Source organism: Podarcis cretensis (assembly GCF_951804945.1).
Source record: "Podarcis cretensis genome assembly, chromosome: 12".
In the NCBI taxonomy this organism is placed as follows: Eukaryota; Metazoa; Chordata; class Lepidosauria; order Squamata; family Lacertidae; genus Podarcis; species Podarcis cretensis.
Window position 1 is genome coordinate 47,693,428 of NC_137181.1, and position 26,090 is coordinate 47,719,517.

The 26,090-nt window shown below is 44.5% G+C and overlaps 1 protein-coding gene across 2 annotated transcripts; it reads left to right on the forward strand.

Moving 5' to 3' along the window:
• On the forward strand, positions 1-26,090 carry LOC307199476 (prostatic acid phosphatase-like). Of its 2 annotated transcripts, none has more exons than XM_079947387.1 (11): positions 1-227; positions 2,968-3,063; positions 4,424-4,510; positions 5,273-5,425; positions 9,720-9,818; positions 11,594-11,698; positions 13,214-13,346; positions 18,432-18,514; positions 19,211-19,321; positions 20,151-20,316; positions 26,026-26,090. In XM_079947387.1, the coding sequence occupies exons 1-11, from the start codon at positions 72-74 to the stop codon at positions 26,058-26,060; spliced, it is 1,224 nt and encodes a 407-aa protein (XP_079803513.1). In that variant the 5' UTR covers positions 1-71; the 3' UTR covers positions 26,061-26,090. The 2 variants fall into 2 exon arrangements, with proteins under 2 accessions (XP_079803513.1, XP_079803512.1); XM_079947386.1 differs by lacking the exon at positions 26,026-26,090 and adding an exon at positions 22,495-22,768.

Below are 26,090 nucleotides of genomic sequence, written 5' to 3' on the forward strand. Positions count from 1 at the left end.
GTCATCTTATTGCCACATCCTCCTGCAAATGCCAATGATGTGTCCACCCATTTGAGTTCTTTAAAAAGCAGATGCAGGAAAGGCAAAGCTTTTGCCTGTCAGCTGCCAGGATGGGAGAAACAAATCCAGAGAGAAACTCCAAGTGTTTCTATTTCTTCTCTCTTGGCTTCATTGGTTCCCTCCTCCTTCAGTCTGCATCGGGTCGCGAGCTGGTGTTTGTGCTCTTAGTAAGTAAAGGAAAGCAAATATTTCGTTACTACTATGCATTTGGTTTGTGGGTTCTTCAAGGCGAAATTCTTGGGGCTGTGTCGAATTTTAGTTCTACTCAGAGAAGACCCATTTAAAGTAATTGATATGACTAACTTGGGTCCATTCATTTCAGTGTGTCTAAACTTAGTTGGAGCCCACCCTTGGTGTACAGATCTCCAAAGGTTTCATGAATTAACTAGAATGGTGGGTAGTACATGGTTTTCCTCTCTCCTATATTTACAGAAGGGACGCGGGTGGCGCTGTGGGTTAAACCACAGAGCCTAGGACTTGCCGATCAGAAGATCGGCAGTCCGAATCCCCGGGACGGGGTGAACTCCCGTTGCTCAGTCCCTGCTCCTGCCAATCTAGCAGTTCGAAAGCACGTCAAAGTGCAAGTAGATAAATAGGTACCACTCCGGCGGGAAGGTAAACGGCTTTTCTGTATACTGCTCTGGTTCACCAGAAGTGGCTTTCTCATGCTGGCCACATGACCCGGAAGCTGTACGCCAGCTCCCTTGGCCAGTAAAGCGAGATGAGCACCACAACCCCAGAGTCGGCCATGACTGGACCTAATGGTCAGGGGTCCCTTTACCTTTACCTTATATTTACAGGAGTGGGGGAACCTGTGGCTCTCCAGAGGTTGCAGGATCACAACTTCCATCATTCTTGACCAGTGGCCATGCTGCCTGGGGCTGATGGGAGTTTTAGTCCAACATTTACAGTTTTAGTCCAACAACAGCTAGAGGGCCACCGTTCAGTAAGACTGTACACTATAAATTAAAAACTGATGCTAACACATTCCGCCGGTTGCTTGAATTATTTTAAGATGCAGATGTGTTTAATGAGGGAGCTTATGCCTCTTTAGTAAAGAACATGCAGTCTGTCTATAGCTTTTAGAGATGTAACATGCATCCGAATGTTAAAGAATATAAAATAACAATTGAAATGCTTCCTGGCCTTCAAGTGTAATGAGCTCATCTATAAACAAACTCCAAAGAGCAGCCATTTTAGATTGCTGCCATTAAGATACTGTTCTATCAGATACATGAGGTTCAAAGGGAGGATAATCACAGCCTACATGTAAATAGATATAGTTTTACAAGGTGAGCATAGGACAGCATCCTAATAGAAGGGATAAAACGTACTATTGAACCAGCTGAAGTCATAAAGACATAAGAGGCTTGCTGGATAGGACCAAAGACCAGTCTAGTGTGTCACCACAATGACCAACTTGATGCCTATGGAAGGAGGGAGATGACTGCAATAGCCCTTTCCTGCTCATGAGACCTCAGAACTGATATTCAGAGGGATATTGACTTTTTGGACAAAGTAGACCATGGGTATACACATGCAGTAACGATTCAGTTCAGACCCCAATTTTATGCTTTGGGAAACAATTTGCTTCAGTCTGATTATCCAGCAAAACAATGCTTTGCGCTTTCCCCATTAAAGGATTCCCATAACATCCCTTATTATTTTATGGGCAATGTATATGGTAGAAGCAATAGTAAGAAATCTCTGAAATTGCAGAGCGCTGGTGCCTTTGAAGCTGGTTTGAAGTGCAAGGTGGATTTGGCTGGAGTGGATAGATAGGCATGTTCCATGGAAGCAGAAGAACTTGAACTTCCAGCATTTTACAAACAAACCCCATTAACAGAACGAGCAAATAGCGCTGAGCAGATAAGGACAAGGTGATATATTACTTCCACATCCGTTTCCAAAGCAGGACCAGCCCAAGGCATTTTGCTGTCTGAGAACAAGTCGGTCCTGTCCCACCACCCCATTGCACAGGCATAAGCTGACTGGCTTGGAAGTTTATTTTTATTTAATACTAGTGTTGGGACAGTGTTCTTCACCACACCTGAGGAAGGCAGGCTAACTTAAGGGTAGCACAGCGAGCTGAAGGACATACACAACTCTGTCCTCCGATAGAGGGGAATGGTTAAATGGTTCAGGAGGAAGCGGTGTAGGCTACCACTGCTGACTCCCACCCACATGCCCCAGGACCTGAGTTCTGTGGAAGAAGGCAGGTGGTGGGGAAGGGAACCCCCTAATATTGGCTTTGTAGAAATGAGTGATCACATGCTCGGAGCAGCTTTCAAGGCAACTTCGATTGCCTGGAGATGTTCGTTTTCTTTCTCTCATTTTGCCCACTCCCCATAACTGCTTTACAGTAGTGGTCAGCTGTGTGGTAGCACTCACCTGATCTCCTGCCGCCCATGTTACTTCTGCTTACCGGCAAGTAGATCAAAAGGGTGGCAGGGTGCAAACGCGTTGGCAGGAGGCCCAGAATGGCTCTGCTGGTGTGTTTGCATCGCACCAGCTTCATCTCCTCCTCTGCCTCCCAGTGAGCTGTAGGAACATGGGCAAAGTGAGGTCAGGTGAGTGATGCCATCTTACCATCAGACTCCTACTGCTACATATCACTGGGATTACAAAGGAGCTTGCGAGCCATCCAAGTTAAATTCTGGTGATCCTTCTCATCAAGTTGCTGAAAGTAAATTGGAAGGCTAAAACTGCATTGGCTGAACAAACTTGAATAAATTATTTACCTCACAGCCTTTCCTAGTTTGCCTCTGGCATAATATATTATTAATATCTAGCCCCCAAGTGAAGTTATGTTTTGGTGCTTGGTGAGTCGTCCCCCCCCCCCCAATTTCTATCATAATTACCGTATTAGACTATTTTACTTTAGCATTGTTCACCCTCTTTTACTAGATTTATCGGCATGGTGACAGAAGCCCTATTGAAGTCTATCCTAACAGCCTACACAATGAAAGTGCCTGGCCACAGGGATTTGGACAACTGACTAAGGTTTGTTGGCTTTTCATAAAGTTTGGTTTGAAAATTTTCAAGAAGTAGACTTCTGGAATTTGGAATTTGTACAAAATTTCATTCCAGCTCTAAGAGACATGATCCCCCATCCTCTGATAGTCACAGATTGCTGTGGGCCCTCTAACCTGACCTGTAGAGATCAGTGCTTGTCTCTACCTGACTTATCCAACACCCAAATCCCTCTGAATGGGCCTGATTTGGCTCAGGACTTGGAACTCGGGTGAATATGGTGCACAGCTCTAATAAAAGCGGCAATGGGTCTGTGATATAGCAGTCGAGAACCTTCCGGCTATGGGCTTGATTAGGCCTGCTAGGCCATCTTATTTGGCCTGCAAGACCATTTCAGCCCAGCTGCACCCACCTGTCAATCACCTCATGCCGTGTTTTGGGCAGGAATCAGATGCACACAATACCTCATTCCCTCTCAAGTGTATCAAATCCCTTTCAAATTCAACCCAACAGAGAAAGGCACCAGATTCAAACAGTGCCAGAGGTTGAGCCATGGTTGCAAAGGAATCATCAGGAGCACAATCCCGACCAATCCTTTGCAGCCACGTCCCATGTGAAGTTGAATCAAAGGACTACCAGGAGTGAACTGCCAACTGTTCATTTCCAGCCACAGCTTTAGTTTGGGTGCCGATTGTACATGGCACCTTACCTTGTCATGCTGCTTTCAACTGGAATCAGATACGCAGGAGCTCTTGCTCACTCCAAGCGTATCCAATTCCTGCCAACCGCAGTGCAACAGGGAGAGGCACCAAATTCAAATGGCACCAAAGGATCAACTGTGGCTCCAAAAGAACAATCAAGAGCACACTCCCAATGTCACATCTGCAGCTGTGGCTTTAACTTTTTCACATCTGATGTCACGTGCTTGACAAGTGGGCAGCCCTATCATTTGCCAGCCTGGCCCAGTGTTCCCCAAACTTGGATCTCCAGCTGTTTTTGGACTACAACTCCCATCATCCCTAGCTAGCAAGACCGTTGGTCAGGGATGATAGGAATCGTAGTCAAAAACAGCCAGAGATCCTAGTTTGGGAAACACTGACCTGGCCTGTGGAGGAATTGCTATGTTTGGATCCGGCACTCTTGCAGAAAGCAGTTCCCTACCCCTGCTCTGAAATGTTTAATATTAAGAGCAAAAGGGTCACACGGTGGATCCACCTGCTTGGAAAACTGATCCTCTCCAGCCTCTGATCATTTTTGTCACATTTCTTCAATCATTCCCTAGGAAAGCAGCCGGGGTGGGTAATGCTTGGCTTTCCACAAGGGCTGGAAAAGCCATAAGACCGAACTCTGGCTTCAAGAGGAAATCATGTATCTATTGTTGCTCCCACAGATTGGAATGCAGCAGCAGTATGAACTTGGAAAATACATAAAGAAGAGGTACTCAAACTTCCTGAGTGCTGAATATAAACGAGAAGAGGTGGGTAAGGGAATTTTCAAGAAAGAGATTGGTGTGGTTTATAACAACATCAGATTCTGAGAAAACCCAAGGGATGTTTTGATATTATTCATCAAACATTCCAGTGGTGTTAATAAGTCTCCTCCAGCAACGGTTGCCACTTCTGGGTGTAGCATAAAGGAAATTTCTGGAGTAAAGCTTCTGGTAGTAGAGGTAGAGGGACCCCTGACCATTTGGTCCAGTCGTGACCGACTCTGGGGTTGCCGCGCTCATCTCGCTTTATTGGCCAAGGGAGCCAGTGTACAGCTTCCGGGTCATGTGGCCAGCATGACTAAGCCGCTTCTGGCGAACCAGAGCAGTGCACGGAAATGCCATTTACCTTCCCGCCAGAGCGGTACCTATTTATCTACTTGCACTTTGACGTGCTTTCGAACTGCTAGGTTGGCAGGAGCAGGGACCGAATAACGGGAGCTCACCCTGTCGCGGGGATTCGAACAGCCGACCTTCTGATTGGCAAGTGGTTTAACCCACAGCGCTACCCGCATCCCAAGCTTCTGGTATCTGATGATATTTGAAGGGAGACTTTCCTTTGGGTTGGCAACAGATGAAGCACAGTCCTTATACACTTATTCCTCTTCATCAGTAGAGGCGTCTGCTAGAGAGGGTCCCTCAAAGGCTACCAAGCTGAGATGCCCTCAGATCCCATGACACCCTCCCACTTCTAATGAAGAGGTTTCTGAGTCCAGATCCTGGGTCTTGACACACTCCCTTAACCCTTTCTAGATTTTGATCCAGAGTACCGAAAGTGATCGAACCATTATGAGTGCCCAAGCAAATCTTGCTGGTATGTACCCTCCTACGAGTGATCAAATCTGGAATCCTAAAATCCTGTGGCAACCTATCACAGTGCATGTTGTACCAAAGGAAAGAAATCCGGTGAGTACCAGAGTCATAACCAATTTTGTCTGCCTTCCAGGCTCTTCCTCAGAAACCTAATACAGTATACCGAGAAGGAAGTGTATGCAAATGTTCATTTAAAATAATCATTTCCCTTAATCAGAGATTCTGCAACATATAGAAGAGGCACATTACCATTTGTAGCTCATTTATTTATAGCCCCGCCTTACTTTCTGCTGAGGGAAACAGCATTTGAATTTAGGATTTGGGGGCCAAGCTCTCTTTGAGGATGAGTTGATTCCTTGACTTCTAGTTCTGACATAGCGAACTGTCTTGTCCTCATGCAGGGGGTTGTTTCCTGCTTGGCAGGGGGTTGGACTCGATGGCCCTTGTGGTCTCTTCCAACTCTATGATTCTATGATTCTATGATTCTAGGGACAGTTGGCTGTGTTGCAGCTGGCGTGATGTTGTAGCTGTTATCAGGGCCAATCCCAACACTGATTTAAATGTGCACATCAAAACCAGACAACTCTGTATCCACTGTACTGTTTCCATGAAAGGAGAATGCTACAGCTTGTACATGTATATAAAGCTATATAAAGCTTTCTGTCTATTACTATTATATTTTTTCATACAACAGTAGCACCGACTGGACTTTCACAAGCAGCAAAATATACTGAGATGTTTCAGAGCTGCAAGGAGCTTTGGCAAAGATCCGGGCAGTATCTTAGGCCACACTGTATGGTGCGACAGAAAGCACGCAGTATCTTTTCTTGCTTTAAGGTTTTTGTAGCTTTGGAGACTAAAGGACATTTGGAAAGAGTTTTCTTAAAGGCACAATGGAAACACGTCTCCCTTGCAAGTCTCAAATTGTTTCCTCAAAACCTTTTGTTGGGTTCTCCCTTACAACCCATTCCCAGCAGTATCCCGATAGGCAGGTAATTTCCCAGGGCGAACCAAGAGAGTTTCATCAGTCGTCATCATAATCATCATCTCTCAAGTAACAGGAGAGCCAGGAATAATTAGTTCTCATTTTGATGCCTGTTGGTTGCACGCTGCTGCAGTTTAGTTGGGCAAGAGCTACTACACCAGTCATGTGGGGTCTAATAACTGGCAGTTATCCACAAGTGAATCTCTTGGACCTATTCCTGGTCACATAATCTGTGCTGCGCTGAACTGTAGGCCTCAAGCACGCTTCCTCAACCTTGGCCCTCCAGATGTTTTTGGCCTACAACTCCCATGGTCCCTAGCTAGCAGGACCAGTGGTCGAGGATGCTGGGAATTGTAGTCTTAAAACATCTGGAGGGCCTAGGTTGAGGAAGCCTGGCCTCAATTGCTGTCACTATGGAGCTGCTGCTCAGGAAATGTGATGCTTAACTCTCCCCTCAAAATCTCCTCACCAAAACTCCCTTGTGTCAGGCAATGCAGGGTGTGGGGCGCTGAGGTGAAACCACCCCATGCCCAACCTCACAGTTCTGACAACATTCCTCACACACAGCCAATTAGCTTTTTTTTATCTTTTTGAGGGCGGAAACTCCCATTGATACCAATGCGAGAGGTTCCTCTTTTCACTAAGTGGTGGGTGAGGGAGTTTTGTGAAGGCTGAGGTGGTGCAACTCCTCACACGCTGCATTACTCATTAATGGAGAGAGAACACTGGATATTAATTTAGCTTGACTCTGAGGATGCTTCCCTGCCAAACAGAAACAAGCTGCAGTCTTGATACCACACTGAGCAGCCATTCCCAAAGCTGGAAAAGCAAGAATAATATAGCACACATTTTGAGGGATAAGAAGTAAGAATTTTGATCATCTCTTCCCCACCTTCTCTCATCTGTCTTCCACTCATTTCTGGATTTTGGCCTGCAATGTTTGTACCAGATGTTGGGAGCATAGAAAAAGGAACAAAACTTCTTAGGCTCAACTCCTTGATTCATAGACGCTCCTTAATGCCACACAGACTGTCTGACATGAGCTCTAATTCCTCACCGGGACACCAAGCCCTTGGGACATACTCGCATTTATGGTGGGAATGCTCATAGGTTAAATGCTTTGGGGATATAGCATTCCATTAAACTTGAACTATTATAAGGTGCCAAGTGACACCTCCTCCACAACAGGCAATATCTCCTTTATTCACTGAGGATTACACTGCTATGTACATTAAGGAATTAGTTGGGCACTTTCTTATTTGCAATTCACAACTGCAAAACTCTGCAGGGACTTGATATGAGTGAACCTGGTTTACTGGTATGGGATATTGTTACCAGAGGGAAATGACATTCAAATTAAGAGTGCTTAGAGGCCAAAATAAGAAAGATAATTTTATTTTGGTATGGCATGGTTGTGCAATGTACGTTAATATACAGGAACATGGAAGGTCTCAATATGGAGTTTCTAAACAGATTTGGATAATTTTAGTTCTACAGGGGTTCCAATCCCCTTTATAGTGTTTTCAGTTTTGGCAACCCTATGCCAAGAGATAGAAAACAGAATAAAATAAAATAAAATAAAATAAAATAAAATAAAATAAAATAAAATGATTCAGATATTTATCTGATGTATTTACCTGAGTAAATCCCCTAATGAAGATGTTTAATATGTGCCTGCCCAGAGAGTTAACTCTAATCCAAACTGTATTTGTTGTAATTAGATTTTGCTTTCCTTTTTATATGGTTCATGATAAAATGTATCTTATTTTCCTGTATGTTAAAAATAAGTAAACATTTTGTCAGGGAACTGCCATCGGAGCCAGAGGGAGAGGGAGGACTCCAGAGGGATTCCGGAGAGCGTCCCGGGATGAGGAGAAGCAGCCCATCTTCTGGGGAAGGAAATCAACGTAGCACCAGTGGAGAAGGGGGGCAGATGGGGGAATCGGCGAGGCGGTCCCATGACTCCTCCCCGGGGACCAGCGGGGAGAGCACGGGTCCTCCGCTGCCCACACCCTCCCTGCGCAGAAGGCTTCTGCGCAGAGAGAGTAGGCGGAGACTAGGCGTCAAAGAGCTTCTTTGCTGGAAGAAGTTCAAGAAACGCTCACTGACGGATTCTGTCAGCGATTGAGACAGCCAAGGGCGAGTGGCTGTCCGGACAGAAAAGGTTCACTCAGGCAACCCAGCCAGGTGTGGCGCCGGTTTACGCACGAGCAACCCCTAGAACCATCACACATTTATTTTAGGGGGGAAACTTATTAGGCTAAACAAAAAACACAAAACAAAAAAGCAAGTCTGTTCTCAAAGCAAGACCAATGTTACAATACGTCATTCTGACAACCAGAAAATATCTCAGTGATCATCTTCACTTTATTCTGTTAGTATATTAACAGCATGTCTATTTTGAAGCAGGTCCTATTGAGTTCAGTGGGGTTTACTGTATGTGTATGGATGGCGAGATCACGAAATCATGTGACTTCAAGCCAATGAACCCCTGCAGGTTATGAGACAGGCATAATTCAGAAATGGCATCATTGTGACAAACATCAATCCTACATAGAGATAAGCACTCTACAAAAACCCAGCTGAGAAGCTTGAAGTGAGACAGAAGGCAGTTACAAGCATAGCTGTCTACCGTCCCTTATTTGGAGGGAAAGTCCCTTATCCCAGCACTGTGTCCCACTGCTGTCCCTTATTGATCATGTCCCTTAAATTTCCCGGGTTTCAAAGGAAGCAGCTCCTCTCCCTCTTTCCCTGCCGGCCAGGGAGGAGGGAGGCTCCAACTGGGTTGCTTGGCTGCCCAGCCCGCCCCCCTCCAGCCTCCTCTCACCAACCTCGGGCCCCCGGGAGCCCCTCCCTGCCGGGACTGAGGAGCCTTGAGAGGAGAGCAAGGGCAACCATAGAGAAAGCAGTTCAGAGAGAGGAGGAGGAGGTGGAGGCGTGGGCAGGTGTTCCAAGGGCTAACCATAGAGGGAGAAAGCGGAGGAAGGACTGCAAGGGCTTCTCCCATAGATTTGTAGTGGTAGACTAGCATAGATGGTCTGATCTGCGGGTTTACTTCGGGCGCTATTTCCCCCCCTCTCTTCCTCCCGCCCTGCCTGATGGAACTGAGAGCTGCAGATGAAGCACGAGAGAAAAGATACAGAACTGCAGCAGCATCTTCGTAGCTTGGACTTCGTTTTGCATGAAAAGTGGTTGCTGCTTGTAGTAATTTAATTGCAGTGTTTCACCAGCAGGGGTCTTGAGCAGCAATGTCTGGAAAAGAAGAGCTAAATTATCTGTTCCCTTTTAACTTCGCATTTCAGCTGGTTGACTAAAATCCCTTATTTTTGTGGCTGCTGGTCCCTTATTTTCAAATCTGTAAGTTGACAGATATGGTTACAAGTTGTGTCATTTTTGTTTCAGAAATTACGTTATCCAATTTTTAATTGTCCACGCTACCTGGAACTTCTGAAGGAAACGATGAAATCAAGTGAATTCCAGGCCAAAATTCAACCATACAAGGTACTTTGTGCAGGATTGGGGATGGGTATTGTGTCAGTAATATTTCCACTACAGCCTAGGGTCCAGACATTTTGAACTTTAGTGGGTAATTGCATTGCTGTTAGATTAAACCTCAATGTATCAAAACTAGCTTACTTAAAACATGTACTATTTCTATATGCAAAGACCTATGCATACCGAACAATAAACACAGGCCCAGTTCAGATTATCAGTTCAGATGAGTAATTTGCCCACACATTGTGTTCAGATGCCACCTCTTCCTTCCTGTGTTAACCAGGAAATCTTCAGTCAACTATAAAGCCCCTCCCGATCTACGGAGGGGGGGGTTGCGGGTGCACGCCCCCATTCGCATTCTCGCGGGGCTGGCACCAGCCCCGCGGGACCAGGGATCTCGTAAATATTCATATTTGCAGCCAGCCAATGGGCTGACACTGGGGGTGGAGTTAGCTGAGGGGACTTAAGGACGGGGCAGCCAAGGCTCGCCCCTTTTCTTCCTTCGCTGCAGCCGCGGTTTCCCACCCTCCCACCCTTTAGGCAGGCATTTGGACTTTGCTATGGGCTTCGGCTGGTTGCCGCAAGGGGCCTGGTAGGAGTTTTTCCATTTGGCTAATTGGCTGAATTTGAAGCCACTTGGTTTTTTCGCCTAGCTCGTAGCAAAACGTCACAACTCCTTGGTTTTGGTGGTAGGCATTGGCCGGGGTATTGTTATGCAAATGAGGTCGGGGGGAGGATCGCCATCACCTCCCCCATTGCTTGGAGGGTAGTTCATTAAAGGACTCCGGGGGGCGTCGCCTCGTCCGAAACCTACGGAGGCTAGGGCCTAAAGCGCGCCCCCGAGCGGTAACCCCTGGGGGAGCGCCTACGGATGTGCATCTGGGGGGCTTCCCCTGTTGGTGCTTAACCCTCCCTGGTTAGACCGGATAGTCTGTTAGGGGCCAATGCCTAGGGCCAATACCGCTCTTAGCTGTAATCAATAAAGTTGTGGCCATTTTACGCCCATTAACCTAAAACTCTGGTGTCCAGTGTCTTTATTTCATCTGCGCGAAGGGGCGGGTATCGCCACGCAATCCCTTAATTATTCCAAACTGAGAAATTAATGTTTAGAAAGTTCGGAACAAGCCAGGATCACAAACTAGGGTTGCCATACATCCAGAATCTTCCAGACATACCCAGAATACTGCAGTTGGAAACAGTGTCTGGGCAGAGATTAGAAAATGTCCAGGAAAATCCATACATATGGCAACCCATGTCTCATGTCCCCCAAAATGGTCAAGAGCTTTTGTGTCCGGATTTTCACTTTTTGAAATATGGCAACCCTATCTTAAAACATGCTTGAAGTTGGTTTAAGATCCCACATTTCCTGTTTATCCACTTTGGATGGAATGAGAAACTATGGTTAATTAAACTAGGGTTAATTCTGGGATAAATTGTGGTGTACTTTAAAGGGAATAAGGAAACTGCTGTGTACCCAGGCACGAGGCTAAGTTTATATCTCAGCTAGTTATTAAGCCAAGGTATGATCAACTGAAACAAGCAGTGCAGAGCCTATGGCTACAATCCTCCACACAGAGTGTAATAATACATAAGATGGATATTAATGTGACTTACCTATATGGAGAACTGCAGCCTATGAAATCTTAAGTGGCAAGTCACTACATTCCACATACCTATCCATGCTTAGCAATGTGCAGAATCATAACCTGTGCGATGAAAATATTAGAAGATCTTGGTGTCTGATTTGCATCTGAAGTATTCGTGTTCTCATTTCTTTTCAGGAATTTATAAAAACCTTAGGTTTATATTCAGGATATGACCCTCAAGATCTCACTAATTTGGTCAACTTCAAAATCTGGCATGTACAGGATACTTTATTCTGTGAGGTATTTTTCTCTTTTTTAAAAAATCTTTACAGTTTTATTGAGTTCTCCCATCAGACAGGGAGAAAACCCTGACTTATAATTAATTATTCAGTGGCACCTAAGAAAATTAAAAGGAGTGAAGGTGTTCCTATACAAGTGCATAATAGTTAAAGAAAATATGGAATGTTTTGTCTACACGTAAATTTTATTTGGCTTAGAAAAGTGATGGGAAGGTGGATATTTTTGCAACTCATTAGAATATTTTGTCAGATAAAGGTAGGATTTCCAGAGAAAGGTACCAAGTACTGGGGCTGTTCAGATGTAACAGTAAACCATGGTTTGGAACAGGATAATCTGTGCACACACACCCATGTGTTGCTGATCTACATCTTTCCCGGCTTTCCTAATGTGAGCTGGAGTTCAGCCATAACTGGTAGGTCACAGATTTCCCATCCCTGATTTAGCAGACAAGCATAAACCATAGTTTGCCTTTGCAGATAAAATGGCAAGCTATGGTTTGACATTGAAGCAAGACCTGAAGTTGCTATCTTGTTGAGAGCAACAGAAGAAAAGACAGCAGGGAGGTGAAGGAGAGATTGTATGAGCTTGAGTCTTATTACTGTCATACCTCGAGTTGAATGTGCTTCAGGTTGAACGCTTTTGGGTTTTGCCGCTCGTGCATGCGCAGACGCGCAAAATGACATCACGCACATGCGCGGAAGCGGCAAAATGCGACCCGTGCACACGCAGACGCGCCGTTGCGTCTTACATTCCATTCAGGATGCGAACGGGGCTCCGGAACAAATCCCGTTCGCATCCCGAGGTACCACTGTATAAGGGCATTTCATCTCAACAGACATTTGGCATTACATCTCAACAGGTCCAGTCTATGGCACCTCAATCTGAACTGAATGAAAATTTGCTCCGACTTAAAATCAAGGCCAGAGACAGCAAAAATATAAAGCCAGATAGATCTGTATTGGCTCTTCAAATCACCTGATCCTGCCTGAACGCTTCTGTTCAGACACGATAGCATTAGACTCGTCGTTCTCTCTGCCTTCAAGTTTCCTTAGTAGGTACAGAGAATAAAGTTGCCAGGCCTTGTTTCCATACTCCCAAATTTGAGCCTTCCAGAGCCTTACTAGTTTTTATTCTATCTATGAACAGGGGCTATATCAACCATGTAGCTTGCAACAGCTTTTTGCGGCATGGTTTTGGTGCGCAGGAGAGCAAGGTAGAATCCATACTGTGATTTACTACTTAGAGGGATCTTGGGGTCCTGCCAGAGTCAGAAAGCAAATCCAAGTGTGACATTGATGGCAGAAGCCCAGAGGTAGAGATGGGTGAGGAAATAGTTCAGTCTGCATTTTAATCTGAATTTACACAGTTTGCACTTCCTGAAACAATACACACACACACACACACACACACACACACACACACACAAAGAAACAACGGCCCAACATGGCAATGAAAAACAGAGCTGCAAAATGAGGTATTTAAAAAATAAGAGTAATGTTCTTCTTTCTATTGCAGTCTATTCACAATTTGACACTTCCTGTGTGGGCTGCTAAAGAGGTGAGGGCAAAACTGGCTGAGCTGACCGTGTTATCCTTGTCGTCGTTATTTGGGATTTACAAAAGAGAAGAGAAGGCACGGCTGCAAGGAGGTAACCAAGAGCCTTTCACTGAGGCACCGTGATCGACTTCTCTTGCTTTGCATCACACTCTATAACTGAAACAAGACAGGCCTTAGGGCTTGGGTGCTCTTAACTGGTGTAACTGGTACCTTAATTAACAAAAAGCCTTAGTGGGTTAATCAGTGCAATCCAATTTTAATCAGTGATGGAGAATCTTAACTGATGGAGCAGTGTATTGAAGAGCACATGTTTCTTTTGTTTCTGCTGTTTTATTGTGGCATATGCTGATCTTATAACTCATCCTTGCCTCCCCAGTTGAAGGATGCAGGCTCTGGGACGGGGGTGGCTAACTGGTGTCCTCCAGATGTTGTTGCCCTCCAACTCCAACCAGTGCCAACCAGCTAGTGGTTAGGGATTATGGGGTTTGTATCCCAGAAACATCTGGAGAGCCACAGGATAGTCACCCCGTTCCTAGGACAATCCAGGGTGCTATCGAGCGCTAGAGGGCTCCAAATAAGTGGAAATGGACAAACAGGCAAAAAATATTTGATGATAAATGAATAGTTTGAGGAGTAGCTGAGGTGGACTGCGGTGCAATAATCTGGATTTCAGTGTGGTTATGAAATAGTCTAGTGGTCTGGAGTTTTAAGTTCATACATAGGGTGGATCTACACTCATGGTTTATAACGCTAAGAAAACATTTCAAAAAGGCCACCACCTGTCTGATAACCATTGGAAGGGCATTCCATAATACTGGGGCTGCTGCACTAAAAGCTGCATTTGAACTTGAAGCATGCAGCAATGCAAGAAGCATCTGCCGTTATGATTGCAACACTAACATATACAGTGGTACCTCGGGTTAAGTACTTAATTCGTTCCGGAGGTCCGTTCTTAACCTGAAACTGTTCTTAACCTGAAGCACCACTTTAGCTAATGGGGTCTCCTGCTGCCGCCGCGCCGCCGGAGCACGATTTCTGTTCTCATCCTGAAGCAAAGTTCTTAACCTGAGGTAATATTTCTGGGTTAGCGGAGTCTGTAACCTGAAGCGTATGTAACCTGAAGCGTATGTAGCCCAAGGTACCACTGTATAGGATAAAGCACTCTCCCACGTATCCTGGTCCCAGCTCTTAAGGGCCAGTACTAAAACATTAAACCTGGCCCAGTACCATGGTAGGGACGCAGGTGGCGCTGTGGGTTAAAGCCTCAGCGCCTAGGGCTTGCCAATCGAAAGGTTGGCGGTTCGAATCCCTGCGGCGGGGTGCGCTCCCGCTGCTCGGTCCCAGCGCCTGCCAACCTAGCAGTTCGAAAGCACCTCCGGGTGCAAGTAGATAAATAGGGACCGCTTACCAGCGGGAAGGTAAACGGCGTTTCCGTGTGCGGCTCTGGCTCTGGCTCTGGCTCTGGCCAGAGCAGCGATGTCACGCTGGCCACGTGACCCGGAAGTGTCTCCGGACAGCGCTGGCCCCTGGCCTCTTAAGTGAGATGGGCGCACAACCCCAGAGTCTGTCAAGACTGGCCCGTACGGGCAGGGGTACCTTTACCTTTTTAGTACCATGGTAAATCCCTCAGTGTAGATCCCTCAGCACAGGTGTTATGTGCTGATGATAGGTCCAACAGCTGCATACCTGGTGAGGCGGAGACACAGCAATAACCTCCTGGCAGTAACAAGAATGTGTGGGTTAGGGTATTTTTTCGTATGTATTCATATATATTTTCCTACACATTTTTGTGTCTATTTTTCTTCTTCTCTTTTTCTTTGTATCGCTTTATTTCTTTATCATCGAAACCTTTTCGATAAAATTTTCAAGAAAATATTAATACACACACACACACACACACAAAGTCAGCAACAACATTGGGGATGTGTGGTGCACCAGCAGAAACACAAACTGGCACTCCCACCAGGGACCCAGCATCAAACTGGCACTGTGTCACTGCTGCCGGGAACAAAAAAAATTCCTTCCAGTAGCACCTTAAAGACCAACTAAGTCAGTTCTTGGTATGAGCTTTCGTGTGCATGCACACTTCTTCAGATACATGCACACTTCTTCAGATACGTATCTGAAGAAGTGTGCATGCACACGAAAGCTCATACCAAGAACTGACTTAGTTGGTCTTTAAGGTGCTACTGGAAGGAATTTTTTTTTGTTTTGACTATGGCAGACCAACACGGCTACCTATCTGCTGCCGGGAAATTATTGCTGTGGCTCCGCCCCACCTGGTGAACCACTCCTGAACAGGTTGCCCCAGTTAGCATCCTAACCTCCATGTTCTGCTCCAGATGCACCTTCTGAGGCAAGCCCTGGGGTACCCCACATAGAATGCATTTCAGTTTTTAGAAAGCCATGTGGTTTTTAAAATAACTGAGTGAGCAAATTATTAAGTGTCTTTTAACTGCAGCTAAAACATACCATTTGGAACTTGGAAACAGCTTTTCCAGTTTACGGATCTATCACCTATATGCCCACTAGATTGCGCCAGCTGTTAATACCTCAATGCAAATAACATGATGTAGTATCAAACACCCACACAAACTGAGGCACGAAAGGAAACACTCAGGTGTTGCTTGACCTGAATTTCATCTCACTGTATTAGATGAGCACTCCCATCATTGCACTGACATTTCACATGCCTTCCTCCTTCAAATTATTGGCTGCATTCCTAAAGTGCTTACCTTTGGTTGGATCATGTCCCTTCTAGCTTTGCCTTAGTTGCCTTGCAGTACTTATGTTTATATTATTTCATCACACTTGTGATGCTGCAGTAAATGTATTTATTTCTAAATATCTCATTACAGTGGTACCTCAGGTTACAGATGCTTCAGGTTACAGATGCTTCAGGTTACAGACTACGCTAACCCAGAAATAGTACCTCAGGTTAAGAACTTTGCTTCAGGATGAGAACAGAAATCGCACGGCAGCAGCGGGAGGCCCCATTAGCTAAAGTGGGACCTCAGCGTAAGAACTGTTTCAGGTTAAGAACAGACCTCCGGAACGAATTAAGTTCTTAACCTGAGGTACTACTGTATCATATATATTTTTTCTAAATCTGTAATTGGCTCAGGAAACATAAATATGTTGTAGTGATGAAAATGAAACAGTCTGTGACTGTTTACATTTGAAATGCAATTTTCTTAAAATGGGAAATTTAAAGTCACATCTTATTGTTGCTGGGGTTTTTTGTTTTTGTTTTGTTTTTGTTTTGTTTTGTTTTGTTTTGTATATAAAAGTATTTCTATATGCCCCTACCCTAAAATATCTGGCTAGTGTACCGCGTTAAAACATGAAACACCATAAAAAAATAATAAAATGCAGATAATCACTAAGGTGACCGGCTAAAACTAAAAATTAAACAGCTACAAAGACCTGTCAGCATTAAAAGATCTTCATGAGAAGCCTGAAACTCAAAAGCGAGGGTGCCTTCTGAGTCAGCATTGGTTCAGCAGTGTTAAATGCCCTGACTTCTAGTTGAGCCCTGTAATGTAAGGGACTGCTTCTTGGGAGAAAAGCAATGACAAACCTAGACAGCATCTTAAACAGCAGAGACATCACCTTGCTGACAAAGGTCCGTATAGTTAAAGCTATGGTTTTCCCAGTAGTGATGTATGGAAGTGAGAGCTGGACCATAAAGAAGGCTGATCGCCAAAGAATTGATGTTTTTGAATTATGGTGCTGGAGGAGAGTCTTGAAGGTCCCATGGACTGCAAGAAGATCAAACCTATCCATTCTGAAGGAAATCAGCCCTGAGTGCTCACTGGAAGGACAGATCGTGAAGCTGAGGCTCCAATACTTTGGCCACCTCATGAGAAGAGAAGACTCCCTGGAAAAGACCCTGATGTTGGGAAAGATTGAGGGCACAAGGAGAAGGGGACAACAGAGGACGAGATGGTTGGACAGTGTTCTTGAAGCTTCCAACATGTGTTTGACCAAACTGTGGGAGGCAGTGGAAGACAGGAGTGCCTGGAGTGCTCTGTTCCCTGGGGTCACAAAGAGTTGGACATGACTAAATGACTAAACAACAAAAACAACAATGTAAGGGACAGTTAGCAGCGGTCCTCTAAATGATTTTAATGATCTCACTGAGATATAAGGGCTTGTACAGCATCCATTTAGATACACACTGAATTATCATGATCTCTGGGCATAACTATCTATATTCCAGTGAGAATCACAGTTGAAAATAGCACCAGTATTGGACTCACAACTCACCCAGGGCACTTGCTAATTGCATGCTATCAGTGATTGATGATTGGATTTGGAATTATTTCATATTTATATGTAATCGCTTGAGTGCTTGTTTCCCATGCTATAAGGACATAGCTGCCACTCTTGGCGATTTTTCATTTCAAATAGAAAGAGGCAACAGAAAGACAATCTAGCAAAACTATTCTAGTAACTATTGACAGTTTTTAATTCAAAGCTATAAAACACATCAGATTTGAAGTTAAGTACTGATAAATTCCATTTATTTCAATTTGGAGAAACAGGCTGCATTCCTGTATGCACCTACCTGAGAGTGAGTCCATTGATCTCAGTGGGACTTACTTCTTGGTAGACGTGTACTGTATAGGAATGTGCTTTTAAACATCGGCTTGACCCTCCTGTTGACCAATGAATAACAAGTATTAATTAATTAAACTTGTACACTGCCCTTCATTCGAATAGTGCAGGGCAGCTCACAACATAAAAATACAAAGCAACAACACAAAATACATAATATAACGAAAGCAAACCAATATAACCCCCCCCCCTCACAAACACATTATAAAGGACATAGAATGTTTAATCAGCCAAAGGCCTGGTTATAGAGAGACCAATGACAATTTTGGTGGGATGGTGCCCCTGTTAATTGCTGGAGATTGCATAATTGGCTAAGATATTATTGCCATTCATTATTATATTGAATCAATTCTTTTTTTGCTCCTTTCTATGCTTTCTGTATAGAAACCTCACATGTTACAGGGCAATCCTAACCTTGACTACTCAAGAGGTCATTCCTCTGTAAACTCAATGCCAGATTACTTACTGCCAGATAAGTGAGATTCAGACTGTAGGTTTAGCAATTTTGCAGTATTTTTCTCTCCATCAATATCAACACTATCTCACTTCTACTAAGGTCTCCTTGTGAAAAATATTCTAGAAAAAATCTCCAGGGCTGCTAAAGGTTCAGAAAAGAGGAAAATGCTCGTCTATTCTGCAGTGAGTATATTTCCCCTAAAAACTTTGGTTGAAGTTGTGGGCATAGTTTGGCTGATCAATCTCAATTGGAATTTACTGTGTAATCCTAGATAGAACTGAGTTCAATGGGACTTGCTCCCAGGTACGTGGGTATAGGATTATAGCATTAAGCAGTTTAATTCTGTACAGGATTCCGCACTGCATCAAATTGGCTTTTAAGTTTAAAACCCCGAGATCCTATTCACTCTCTAGCAAGCCTAAGACTCAATGTACTTGTCAGAAACTGGTAATGAGAAAATGTGCCTGTCTCTCTGTCTCTGTGGATTCAGCTATACAGCTGCAAATTAAACATTTTAAGTGTGCTGTAAAGTGCATTATACAAATGTGACACTAGATGGTGCTGGTGAGCTATGGCAAATTCTATATATTTTTCAAACTTTTTTTTAAAAAGCATTTTCACCACGTTTTTTTATATCTGTCTAGATTCTGTCTGTCTGTATATTTCTATGTGTGTGAGAGAGAGAGAGAGAGAAGAGAGAGATGGAGAATGGGTGAAGGAAGAAGATATGTTATACATTCTCAAGTCTGCTGAACAGTGTTCTGCATCTAGCAATTAATGAAAAGGTTTCAAATTAGCAATATCATCAATAGTTACCTTTAGAAGCTGCCTTCATTCACAAAACTTTACAGATGTATGTTTGGGTTTATTTTTCACAGCACGACACTACACTTGGTGCCTTGCAGATGGCACTCAATATCTACAACGAAAAGCTGCCACCATATGCAGCGTGCCAGTTTTTTGAACTGTATCAAGAAGATAACGGGCAAGTATTCTATTGTTTCCTCAACAATTGGAACTTTTCCCGTTGCAAATGAGGGAAAAATATATGTGTGCATTCAAATTCTAAAATTATTGTCCATGTACTGACTGTTCTCCAAAAATGCACGAGGCTTAAAGCTAGGGCTCAAAATCACAATGGCATTTTGTCTACCTAGCTTTTCAGATTTATTTATTTTTAAATCTCTTAGTGGCTAATGTGGTTAAAACACGGGCAGCAATAAAGATAAATAAGGACAACCTAAAATATCTGCCACCAAGCTCAGCACCAAACAAGAGTCCTTTGGAGTGTGCGTCAATGTCAGGGTATCTCAACCAAAAAGGGCCTGTCATAAGATCATAAAATTGTAGAGTCAGAAGGGCCCCTGAGGGTCATCTAGTCCAACCCCTGCAATGCAGGAATATGCAGCTGTCCCATATAGGGTTCAAATGTTGGCTTTATCAGCACCTTGCTCTGACCAACTGAGCTACCCATGCACTTCTCCCTCACTTCACTTCGGAAGCTGGGGAGGGCAGGAGCTGAAAATGTATTTCTATGAGGAATCTTAATAGCTGGGTACCCCCAAAAAACACATTTAGTTTAACCCCAGACTCATGACAATACAACTGAGAGGTTTTAATTGCCATACATTGCCCAGGTCAAGACTGAGATCTGCTTTTGCCCATGTGGTATTACAGACTCTGGGTTTAGTTGTTCTTGAATAATTGTGGCTGACGAGGCCTTTCCATTTCATTCCTGAATAGCACTCCTCATTTCGTTATAATTTAACTTATGCTACATTTTCCTTCTTCTTTTTCTTGGTTCTGCAAATCAGAGAGCAAACCGTTGAAATGTATTTTCGGAATCACACTATGAAGGACCCCTATCAACAAACTCTTCCAGGTTGCTCATCTGCGTGTCCCCTGCCAAAGTTTGCTGACCTGGTTTCTCCCATCCTAGTAGACGACTGGGCCAATGCATGCGGGAATGTAGAAAAAAGAAAAGGTATTGTAATTTCCTTAGCTAGCCACACATGATCATCAGTACAGATATGGCTGAGAGCTGTATATTGGCTATTGTACCAATATGAAAGCAGGGCTGGATCTACACTGACCTTTCTAACGTTATTAGAACAATATTAGATATATCTTTCTAAAATGTCACAGGGCATACTGGTGAATTAAAAAACGTTCCTTCATAGCAATGCAGTTTCCATTACTGCTGGTTCCTGGTTTCCCTGCAGCACCCTTTGGTGTTACATTTGAATAACACGTTATTAATGTTACAAGCAAAACGTAATGTGACCACTATGTTATGAAAAGCATTACTTAATCCTTCCTTAACGTTATAAACTATGAGTGTAAATCGGCCCCAGATGTGAGCAGTTGATTACTCAAGGCAAAAGTGGCCACCATTTGGGCAGTGCTGCTCAAAAAAGCATTGCCAATTAGTTTTGTTTGCCCTGCAGTGATGTCATCACATCAACAAACATGATTGGCTGTGTTGCACTGTGATTTCATCTTGTTTCATTGTATAGTTCCCCAACTGGCTGGTGATCACCCAGAAAATGCAATAATCAGAAGCCACAAAAGGGGGTCTAATTGTGGCAGCAGGCGGGAGAGGAAAAGTAACAATAAATATGAGTGAGAAATCACACATGGATGTCACAGTTTGGGGGATAAGAGGCAATATCGTTAGCTCAAAAATAGTGTTATGAGTTTGGAGGGAGGGGAGAGCAGGCTGTATGCCGAGACCATTATAACCCCTGGATCAAGCAAGTGTTAAAATATAAGCCAGGCTACCTTCATGATGGGACGCGAATAGCGCTGTGGGTTAAACCACAGAGCCTAGGACTTGCCAATCAGAGGGTCGGCGGTTCGAATTCCCATGACGGGGTGAGCTCCCGTTGCTCGGTCCCTGCTCTTGCCAACCTAGCAGTTTGAAAGCACGTCAAAGTGCAAGTAGATAAATAGGTATCACTCCGGTGGGAAGGTAAACGGCGTTTCCGTGCGCTGCTCTGGTTTGCCAGAAGCGGCTTAGTCATCCTGGCCACATGTACGGCGGCTCCCTCGGCCAATAAAGTGAGATGAGTGCCACAACCCCAGAGTTAGTCACGACTGGACCAAATGGTCAGGGGTCCCTTTGCCCTTTACCTTTTACCTTCATGATGAGGTGATCGCCTGGGAGATGAGCCATTAAGGGGAGCAAAGGAAAGGGGCTATGTGCGAGATGGCAAATTGATGGGGCCCCTCCCTCAACTTGTAGTAGTTAGAAAGACGAGAACAGAGAGTGCAGGAATGTGAACTAGAAGAAAAGCAGCAAGCTGAAGAGAGAGTCAGAACAATGTCTGATTTCTGCTTGAATCCAAGACTGCAGTTATGGGAGAAACGAACTTATTAGGGTGTTAATGCTGTGAACCCCTCCATCGTACACTCAGGTTGTATATATGTGTAAATAAACTATATATCATAAAGGCACCACAGTCTCTGCTGTGCCTCGTTCCGAAGGAAACAAGAACCCTAGGTAAGCGTCTGGAACCCCAGGAATCTCACACCACTCGGTGATTGGGGTGGCATGCATGAATACATATAAAACCTCTTTATATGTCTTAATAACCTCTATATTTTAATCATGACTCTCGAGCCAGGTCATGTGATCAAAATGCACAATAAAATGGGCAGATAGTTCTGCAAAAATGTGTACATTAGGTATACAGAAATATGTTTATTATTAGAAATTCACACAAAAATGCTGACAGGTTTTTATCAGGATTAAAAAACAACAACGCGTTTTTAAAATTGCTGCGAAGTGTGGAGAGCTGAATTTAAACCTGGAAAAATGAGAAACTGAAAGAAGTGAAACTCACAGTTCCATCCACCCAGAACTGATTTTCTTACCACTTGCACAATCTTGGTAGCTGGACTGGGCGGGGGGGCAGCACCTCTTTGTCCCTGCAGTTTCTCATCCAGCCTGATTCTGATCCCTCTTCTCCCGATATCAGGCATTGGGCTACACAATCTACAGTTTACCAATTCTAGGGCTGTCTCAGAGCCTTTAACATGACTTACCTGGATTTAATAGCTATTTTGCTGCCACAAAATCCGAAAGCCAAGGAAGGGGAAGATGAAAAGGATGAGGGGATAAGTAAGAATATTGCAATAGCCTTTTAACTGTTTCTTACAGGAAAATGTTCCCAAGAAAATGAGCAGGCTTTGTGAAAGGAAGGAAGGAAGGAAGGAAGGAAGGAAGGAAGGAAGGAAGGAAAGAAAGAAGATGCCTAACTGGAAAGAAGCAAGATGGAAGAGTAAACTGAGCTTCTGGAACACCTTGAAATGTGATGCTGCACAAATCGCAAATGTAAGGGTCTCTTTTTAAAGGCTGCATTGGATTAATAATAATAATAATAATCCCGCTGACTGATAACACTTCAACAATAAAGATTGCTTTAAATAAAGAACTGGGATTTTGGAGTTCACCTATTTCAAAGTGCCATCTGTTGGAGTTTGCATGGGCAGCAGGATTTTCCTTGTGGAGCTGGTTGTTGTTGTTTTAATGCCAGGCTGCTTCTAGGTCACTTGGGAGACGCTGTGTCTCCTTGCCCTCTTCCAGCCGAGAGCAGGGGTGTTTGGTCCAGTGTGTCGTTTCTTAACAAGTGGCTTCCATGTGGGGAAGGACATTTGTGTGGGTTCTGCTGCAGAGCATGAGCAGGCAGTAGGGGAGATCAGGAGGGAAAGCCACTTTGAGAAGGAGCAGCTTGCACCCTGCACCCAAAGGCACCCCACCCCTAACTTCTCCTGGGAAGATACAGTCAGCCCAGCACGTCCATCTTCTCTCCTCCTAGGCCTTTTCACTGCTTCTCCTCCTTGCTACCCAACCTCTTTCTTCCTGCCTCTGCTCATCCAACACCCCACCCTCCGACAGTCCTGGATCACTCTGGGTCACCTCACCTGACCCGCAGAAATCCGGGGCTGCCTCCATCTGATTCAGGTGAACCATGGATCCCCCAGAATAGGCCCCATTCAGTTCAGGATTCAGCCCAGTCTGGTCTACAACCACCATGTATACCTTACTAGTGAGATAAATATTTGCATCCAGCCATCTGTTACATGACAGGCACTGAAACTGCCTGGTCAACATCACTTCTGACTCCCTGTGTTGAGTTTCTGCCAAAGGCAAACGTCAACATGGTCCACTGATGGTTGGCTCTGCTTTGGCAATGTGATGTATCTGAGCTTTTTAACATTCTCTTGCTCAATGAACACTTAATCTACGGAGCTAATGGTATTGTACTGTGCTGATGCAGAATTAGTATTTATCAATAAACACATCAAGGCACAATAAAAGGTAAATGTACCCCTGCCCGTACGGGCCAGTCTTGACAGACTCATAGGGTTGTGCGCTCATCTCACTTAAGAGGCCGGGAGCCAGCGCTGTCCGCAGACACTTCCGGGTCACGTGGCCAGCGTGACGAAGCTGCTCTGGCAAGCCAGCACCAGCGCAGCACACGGAAACGCCGTTCACCTTCCCGCTATAAAGCGGTACCTATTTATCTACTTGCACTTAAGGGTGCTTTCGAACTGCTAGGTGGGCAGGAGCTGGGACCGAACGACGGGAGCTCACCCCACTGCAGGGATTCGAACCGCCGACCATGCGATCGGCAAGTCTTAGGCGCTGAGGTTTTACCCACAGCGCCACCCCCGTCCCATCAAGGCACAATAGAGTTGTTTTATCCCAGTTTCTTAATGATGATCATTGACCATGATAACAAAGGTTAGATTTTCAGAGGAAATTTTTCTAAGAAAATGCCTGAGATTTTTCATTTTCTCTCCCCAAAAGAGAAAAGGTCACTTTGCAGAATTTTCTCTTACTACTCTCCACTATTTTTTGTGACAGCAGCCACCGTCCTCCTCTCCTACAAAGCCATGGATTGCTGATTGGTCCAAGGTATTTTTTATTATTATTATTTATTTAATTGATACTCAAAAAAAAAGAAGAAAAATACAAGAATACAAACGGAACAGTAATAAAGACAATACTAGACAATATTCCAACTCCTGAAGTCCGTGCAGGCCCGACAGGGAGGCTTCTTCTTATTCGGTTTGGTGGCCAGCATAGGCTGCCCCTCTGCGGGTTTTTCAGCCCCGGCCGTCGAGGCGGAGTAGGGGAAAGGGATAGCGGTCGGGACGTGCTAGGGCTGGGCACCGCCATGTTGGGTGCGTGCAAAGCATGCTGGGCCAGAAGGGGGAAAAGGAGGCTGAGAGTGGTTGTCAGTGGCAACTCCAGTAGGCCGCTTCCCCTTTTCCTGTTTACGCTGGAGTCTCCTTTGGCTTGCCACGCCTGCGGGCTCTCTTCCGGCCAACGCTGCCAATGACAGATCTTAAAATCTTGGTGTCGGTGAGATTCGGAAATCGCAGCACCTTGCGCCTGCTGGACCTCCGGAGCGGAGCGGGTTGTGTCTTGCTCCTCGTGAAGTAGGGCGAAATGTGAGGAGTGTTGCAGGCCGGTGCAGAGGCAGAAGGTCTGGCCGAGATGGTAGAGCACGGCTCCTCTGTCAGGGGCGTCTTCCTAACCCAGTGGAACACCAGTATCATACGCCTCTTAGATGGGTTGGACATGCTGAAGAAGGTGCTGGAGGCCCAAAGACCAGGGTGACTTCAAAGCGGAGGATGCAGCAGGCAGTTCCCTATCAATGGAGCCCAATCCAAGCAGATGTTAGCTCCAGTCCTGTTAAATTGATCCAGCAATTAGGAACGTTAAATAAGGAATTAATTCCTCAGGCAGTATGAAAAGACTCTATGTGGCTTTTCAATAGCAGGGAGCCCCCAACTACTGCCACTGTTGACAGCCTGTTGCCCCTTTAAGTCTGCTTGAATGGGTTATGTCACAATGGTTCCTTAAGTCCTCATCAGCAGTTTGTGAGCATGAAAATGCTGTTGGGAGTTTCAGCAATGAAGGCTCAGGCATAACACACTGTTTGAAAGTCTGAACGTTTCCTCTTTTTAAAAAAAATTACCAAATTTATATACCACTTTTATAATTTATATACAAATTATTAGGAGAGTAAGTTAAAAATATACTGTAGTTTATTCACTTATAGGCTAGTTTACATACTTCATTCCTTCTTATACTAATATACCACCTTTCCTCCACAGAGCATATACACTTCTGCCTCCATCTTCTCCATTTTATCCTGACAGCAATATTGTGAGCTAGGGCCATAGCTCAGTGGTGGAACAACTGGTTAGTATGCAGAAGGCATCAGATTCAGTCCCTAGCATCTCCTGGTGGGACTGGGAGAGATCCTGCCTGAAATAATAATATTATTATTATTATTATTATTATTATTATTATTATTTCATTAAAGATTTTCTTGTTCTGCATTGGAATAATAATAATAATAATAATAATAATAATAATAATAATAATAATAATGAACTGGGCGGGGGGGGGGGGCAAACGCCAGGTGCAGCACCTCTTTGTCCCTGCAGTTTCTCATCCAGCCTGATTCTGATCCCTCTTCTCCCGATATCAGGCATTGGGCTACACAATCTACAGTTTACCAATTCTAGGGCTGTCTCAGAGCCTTTAACATGACTTACCTGGATTTAATAGCTATTTTGCTGCCACCAAATCCAAAAGCCAAGGAAGGGGAAGATGAAAAAGATGAGGGGATAAGTAAGAATATTGCAATAGCCTTTTAATTGTTTCTTGCAGGAAAATGTTCCCAAGAAAATGAGCAGGCTTTGTGAAAGAAAGAAAGAAAGAAAGAAAGGAAGGAA